Below are 6,557 nucleotides of genomic sequence, written 5' to 3'. Positions count from 1 at the left end.
TCAGCAGACTCCCCAATGTTGAGATGTCTTAGCTTAGATACCCGCTGGTCTCACATGCAGGTGGTTTGGTTTTTACTGGCCAAATCCTCATTTAATCATTAGCCAACAGATAGGAAATAGTTCACGAGTTTAGTGCTTCATGTATGAGAGAAAATATTTAATAGTTCTGCCTATGTGAAATAATAAGGAACATGTGACGATTTCATCTGTTGAATTATGTTAATTCTTCTAATCATTTCCCTGGCTGCAGTTCGTCCTGTGAAACTCAAGGAGGACATTCTCTCATGCACTTTTGCTGAGCTGAGTTTTGGCTTGTGCCAGTTTATTCAAGAGGTGCGGAGACCAAATGGAGAAAAATACGATCCTGACAGCATCCTATACTTGTGCCTTGGAATTCAGCAGGTAACGCAGAGAATTGGGTATTGCCGAGAACACGTGAAACCTACTCTGGTTATTGGTGCTTAAGATCCATAGTCCCATGTAGGTGCTTGGGTTTTGTAGAGGAGGCAAGAGGGTGTCTGTCTTGTTCATGCCGATCATAAAGCACGAGTTTCTTTAGTACTTGAGAGGAATGTGCCATGTTCTACTAGACACAAACCGTTGGGTTTGGGACCTTTTTGATCCTTTCTCGTGTATAGGAAGGATTTGCTTCCCAGAAATATTTGCTTTATGACGGGATGTAAATTAGTTGCACAATGCTCTTCTAGTGTACAAGTTTACATGGAAGAGGTTGCCCAACAATGACTGAGCTTCTTCAGAGGCAAACAAATACCTCTTGTGTTGGCAATGTTTACAGGAAAAACGCCATGGTAGTAATAGCACTGTGGTTAATGAAAGTGAAAGTAACACAGTAAGTCCTCGCAACCTGCCTTGAAACAGGCGCAGCACAAACCTGTGTTCAGAATGTTTCTGTGCCGGGCTGTTGGTTAGACTGGCCTGCTTGGTCCTTTCCTTAAATGGCCATTTGGAGAGCAGGAACCAAAAGCTCCTTCTGATGTGAAACCAAGCATTTGACTAAGCATAAAATTATCGTAATTTTTTTTTTCCTGGCTATCCTTGAAAAAAGAGTTAAAGTTCGAAGTGTTGTTAAGGTTGAGGGTTATCAGGAATTTTTTGCGTGCTCCAATCCTTCCAACTTTTTTTGATGGCTGTTTGACAAGAATTTAAGGCACTTTCACCTTGATGCTGTAAGTTGAATGATTTCAGCAGCATAGTGCTGGGCCTGTATCTCTTGTCAGGAAGAATTAACACATGAAGTTCTTTCAAGAGAAAAATATTCAGTAACTCCTGTGTTTTTTATAGGCAGACCTTTTTCAAGAATATTTAACACCTAGAGGATGGTGATTTGTCAGAAAACCGCTCTGGAGCTTGGAATATTAACAGTAATTCTTGCCTAGATCTCTCATTTCATACTGGGGAGTTTCCCAGTCCCTGCAGAATATTTGATTTGTTATCTTACTGAAGATCTCAGCAAAGTGTTTTGGACTGTAAGACACTGGGACATGAGAATGGAAAAGAATCTGATGTCCTGTATCTTCTCTGCAATGTTATATAATCACAAACTGTGTATCTTCCTTTTTTTCTCTTGTAGTACCTGTTTGAGAATGGTAGAATAGATAACATATTTACCGAGCCCTATTCCAGGTTTATGATTGAACTTACAAAACTTTTGAAAATCTGGGAACCTACAATTCTTCCAAATGGTAGGACAATTATTTTGTTTTGTGTAGCTGCATGACAAAGCTGTATTATAAATTAATATTTTCTCGATGCCGTGAACAGATGTGATCTGAGGTGTTCACACTAGTCTCCACTTTCTCCACCGTGTTATTGTTTGTGGTAGGCTAGCACCGATACTTCATGTCTGTCTCTACCAGTTACAGATTACACTTAGATATATCTTATTTCACAACTCCCCGTCCCAGTACCCAGCATGCTAGTTCTCCTCTGCCCTCAAGTTTTAGCTGCTATTTTTTGAGTATAGGGAGCCAGACTTGTATGTGGTATTTGAGATGAGTTACTGCAAACACCGGGTACAGCTGCACTGGTATTTCCCTGTTAGTACTGGAAATACTCCTGGTAAATTCACGGATCACATTAGCAAATCATTGGTGTCTTGTCTTGACACCCCAATTCCAAGTTCTTCTGACCTCAGTCACTTCCAAATTCAAGAGTTCTTCAAGTTCTGCAGATGTATTTAGTTGGTCTTCAGGTATGGTCATGCAGTTTATAAAGCTGGACACTAGCCGTATTGTGTTTTCCAGAGTATTAATGAAACCTGAGCGATGTTGGCAACTCTGTACACATATCCACAACTAGCTTTTCATTTAAAAAATGAACTTTTTATTTAATACAGAATTAATCCAGTAACTTACAGACTGCTGCATACAGTGATGGTTTCTTTCACAACAAATCTCTTCCAAGCCCCTGTATCTCCTTTTCCCGATAATCACGATGGGCTTGTTGGTATATAAAGAAGGAACGTTTTAAGCTCGTGCTCCATGTCTTAGGAATTAAGACATTTTTGGATTTGGCTGACTGGGATTTAATACAGTGAAATTAGAACGTGGTGGGATTCTGCTGGTGCCTGCAACCTTCCTCTGTATCCTCTCCATTTGCCAGGTGTAGGAAGATGATGCTGTTCCATAGGGTGGTTCTCCAGCCCCCTGTCACATTTGTAAGAACACATGCCGTGTTCTCGGGTTGGTTGGAATGCCAGCTGTGTATGATAGGTCAGAATTTGATGTGGCATGTGGCTTATTCATAGATGAAAGAGGGCTTGCGTATCTGGCAAAATCTGCCAACTTCGTTTTCATTCCTGCCTTCCCACCCTGCTCCCGTATGATGGTTCCATTGCTTTGGGAAAACTCTGAAATCTGCTGATTAGCCAAGCCCTGTTCATTTGTAGCAGAATATGGGGGCAGCCCTAAAACTGCACAACTAACTCCTCATTTTCCTTTGCCCACTGTTTCTAGGTTATATGTTCTCAAGAATTGAGGAGGAACACTTGTGGGAATGTAAGCAGCTGGGTGCATATTCCCCTATTGTTTTACTGAACACGCTTCTTTTCTTCAACACCAAATACTTCCAACTAAAGAATGTCAGTGAGCACCTGAAGCTATCCTTTGCCCATGTTATGAGACGCACTCGAACTCTGAAGTATAACACTAAGATGACATATTTACGTTTTTTCCCACCCTTTCAAAAACAAGAGGTAGAGTCAGGTAAGTAACTAAATTTTGGCAATTGTATTTGTACTGTCTACTCCTCTTCTTAGAAAGGATGGACTGGCAGAAAAATAGGTTATGCAGGAAACAGAGCTATGAATATGCTGCTATCCTGCATGGTTTTTTTTTTTTTGCTCTGGTAAGGTTTAAAGAGGAATTCTACATGAGCCAATGCCTCCCAAAAGGAGAGCAGCAGTTTAGGTGAAGCCTGTGGCTTGCACATGAGCAGGGACTGTCCTGACCTCAGAGGCAAAACCAGACAGATATTTGTTCACAGCTGTTTTGTGGTAGTTGGAAAAAAAATCTTTGATCCTATTGGCTTCTTCAGTTAATTGTTCCAGGGTATTACATGAATTCTGCTTTATTAAGAAAAGTTATATCCTCCATATTTTTCTGCCAGTTCTTGTTGATTTTCCAGAGGAGGAATGGGCTGTGGACAGCCTGTAGCATGGGCAAACTTTGCCCGTCCAGCAGATCAAACCAGTTGACCTGCTGGTGACAGTCTGTTCAAGTCATGTGTTTCTGTGCGATGCGAGATCCCAACACTCGGTGCGAGGTGAAGTGACTCGGGCTTTTTCTTGAAGGCGCTGTTTTGCACTGAGCTTCTGTGATGCCATTTTTGTGTATCCAGATAAATTAGCTGTAGGCAAAAGGAAACGCAGCGAAGATGAGGAGATTCCATCAGCAGTGGAAATGGCTGAAAACACAGATAATCCTTTGCGATGTCCAGTCCGACTGTATGAATTTTACTTATCAAAATGGTAAGTGACAGAACTTGATTTTTGATCTGTATGTAGACTGGAAGAGGCGTTTGGGCAAGGATCCCTCTCAGACCTCTAGTGCCTGTGCTGTGGGCTCCTCTCTCCAGTTCCTGGTCTCTCACTGGGAAGGGAACTGTGCTGGTAGGACTTCTAGCAGCAGCAGCACTGATAGCCTCAGCACCCAGTTAGTGGTTGCTCCTGGTGCTGAGTCAAGAGCAGAGGTACAGAGAGGGGTGGCTTCTCTGAAGGCCTGTTTACACATCCACAGGGTGTACCTGGGAATTGGGGGATCACTGCTGTGACTGTGGCAGTCTCATCTCCCTTACTTCCCACACAGGACCCGTCTTTTGAGAAGATTGTAACTAATATCCTGACATCATGGCCCTAGTGCCAGAGGGTAGGAAGAGTGTGAATTAGGTAAAACCGCTGACAGCTTTTGCTTGTTGAAACGTGAGATTAACTTGTGTTTAGGGATTAGAAAGGAGACTAGCAAGGACGTAGGTATAAATCATTTTGTCTCTTCTGTTTCTGTGTAAACATCAGTTAGATCATTGAGCAGGTGGAATATGATGTTCTCTCTTCGAATAAAATACACAAGTGAAACAAAACAGCATCTCATTAGTGTCAGCTAAAACTCAATCACCCTCAAAAATGCACCCACTGAGATTATCACAGAGTCCCATGACTTAGGCAGGGGCATGGCCAGCAGCTGGCCTGACACTTGGCCGCTCTCTTACCTTCCTTGTCTTCTCTTGCGTATCATTAGAAACTTTTTGCTGTCCTTGGGCTGGGAAAACATTTTCACCCTCCTCATCACATATCGTAGTTGAGCCCCTACAGTGGTGCAAGCAGCAGTAAGAACTCCCTTTGCTGTTTTAATGTGAACGTTCCAAAGCCAGACAGGAGAATCCTTGCTCTACAGAGCCTGGAAGCTGCTTCCGAGTCAAATGGACGGTCTTGCAAGCAGATGGGCTTACCAGTCTGCACTGTGAGCAGGCAAGCTGGGATTTCATTTTGCTGGCTCTGGAACATCTCTTTGCCAAAGTGCACAGCAAATCCGGACTGCTGGAACCGGTCTCATTCAGAGGGTGAATGTCAAATGCATCTGTCAATCATATCAAGAGGCTGGTAGCATTAATTGAATGATTCTGTGATTGAAGGACCACATCTGTGAAGAAGTCACTCCAATTTTATTTTTCTTTATAAGCAACTAATGCTGAGTGACCCAGAAACAACTTAACTGTTCCCTAACTTGAAGGGGGGAAACCAAGTCACTAACAAAAAGATGTGAATTAAGCTGTTCAAATTACAGTGGTGGTGTCTCAATGTAACTTCCATTTTCTTTGCTCTGTCTCCTCAATGTCTTTGCGAGTAGGAACTCGTAATGCTGCCTTCCGATGATGTGCTCTTCCTTTCTTTGCGTTGACAGTTCTGAAAGCGTGAAGCAGAGGAGCGATGTGTTTTACCTCCAGCCCGAGCGCTCCTGTGTCCCCAACAGCCCCCTGTGGTATTCCACATTGCCAATAGACCCCAGCACCTTGGACATCATGTTAACGCGGATTCTCATGGTGAGGGAGGTACACGAAGAACTTGCCAAAGTCAAATCAGAGGACTCTGATGTTGAGTTATCAGACTAACTGAAGTGGGGTATTTTCCTTTGAGAACACATCAGAAGCACCAAACTGTGAATACGTCCAGCCTTTGGAAAATCTGTATCAAATAAGCCAAGATGATGTCACCTACAGGCGTATTTTGAACCACAGCAGATGTGGAACTGGAACTGGAAGGAAGCAAGCTGTGAAGCTGCAAAAACAACGTCCTGTGGCACCAATAAATCCTCTGAACAAAGTCAAGATGAACTAACCTATCTGAGTGGTGCATAAATCCTTTATCTGTTTAGGATTTTTAAAAGTTGTGAGATATTTTTAAGGAAAACAATTGTGTAAAATCCACCCTAACAATGTTGGGCGTGGAGAGCTAGACTGTGGCGCACGTGACTTCTTAGCCTGAGGGCTGGCAGTCCCTGCTGCCAAAGAACACGTGGAGATCTTGAGCTCTTCACTAGGACAGGAGAGACAGTGGTGATGGTTAGACAGACACCTTCCCTTATAAATACACATACACGCACGCTTTTCTAATTCTTCTGAAACTGGGATCAGGTGTTCGGAAGGCAGAAGCCACTGGCGTGTCTGCCAGGGAAGCCAAACAGAGACCTGTCTGGCTGCGGTTAAACGGTCACACAATGCCAGAATCTAGCTCTCGGTCCAGGCCAATACCAACTCTAGCTCTGCCCGGTCTTCGATGTGGAAGAGGTGCTGTAGGTCAAACTTCAGAGCGATCGCGTTATGGGACGAACGTTTCTGGGGTATGTACAGGAGAGTAACTGTCCTGGAGTATGTGCAGAGAACCCCTTCCCTAGCCCAGTAGCTCTGCGGTCTGTCGATATAATCTAGCAAATACTGTGGTGCGTGGAAATTTTTTTTCCTTTAAGGCAGCTTTCCTTTCTCCTCTTTCCCCAGTCCTTCGGTTTCGGTTATTTTTTAAGGCAAATCTGGAGGCCCTGTCATTT

General features: G+C 43.3%; 1 protein-coding gene across 1 annotated transcript in view; it reads left to right on the top strand.

Annotated features, from left to right (window-relative positions):
- ZMYM4 (zinc finger, MYM-type 4) overlaps positions 1–5,893 on the top strand; it is a 34,571-nt gene extending 28,678 nt beyond the window's left edge. The window contains exons 26-30 of the mRNA XM_010141100.1: positions 251–402; positions 1,592–1,703; positions 2,976–3,224; positions 3,859–3,988; positions 5,418–5,893. Of these exons, the coding sequence (XP_010139402.1) occupies positions 251–402; positions 1,592–1,703; positions 2,976–3,224; positions 3,859–3,988; positions 5,418–5,625 (851 nt within the window). The 3' untranslated portion in view covers positions 5,626–5,893. The remainder of the gene's footprint in view (positions 1–250; positions 403–1,591; positions 1,704–2,975; positions 3,225–3,858; positions 3,989–5,417) is intronic.
- The last annotated feature ends 664 nt before the right edge of the window (positions 5,894–6,557 follow it).

The sequence above is a fragment of the Buceros rhinoceros genome, unplaced genomic scaffold, assembly GCF_000710305.1.
Source record: "Buceros rhinoceros silvestris isolate BGI_N320 unplaced genomic scaffold, ASM71030v1 scaffold17828, whole genome shotgun sequence".
NCBI lineage: Eukaryota > Metazoa > Chordata > Aves > Bucerotiformes > Bucerotidae > Buceros > Buceros rhinoceros.
Note: the sequence above shows the minus strand (reverse complement) of the source record. Positions and strands in the feature narration are given on the sequence as shown.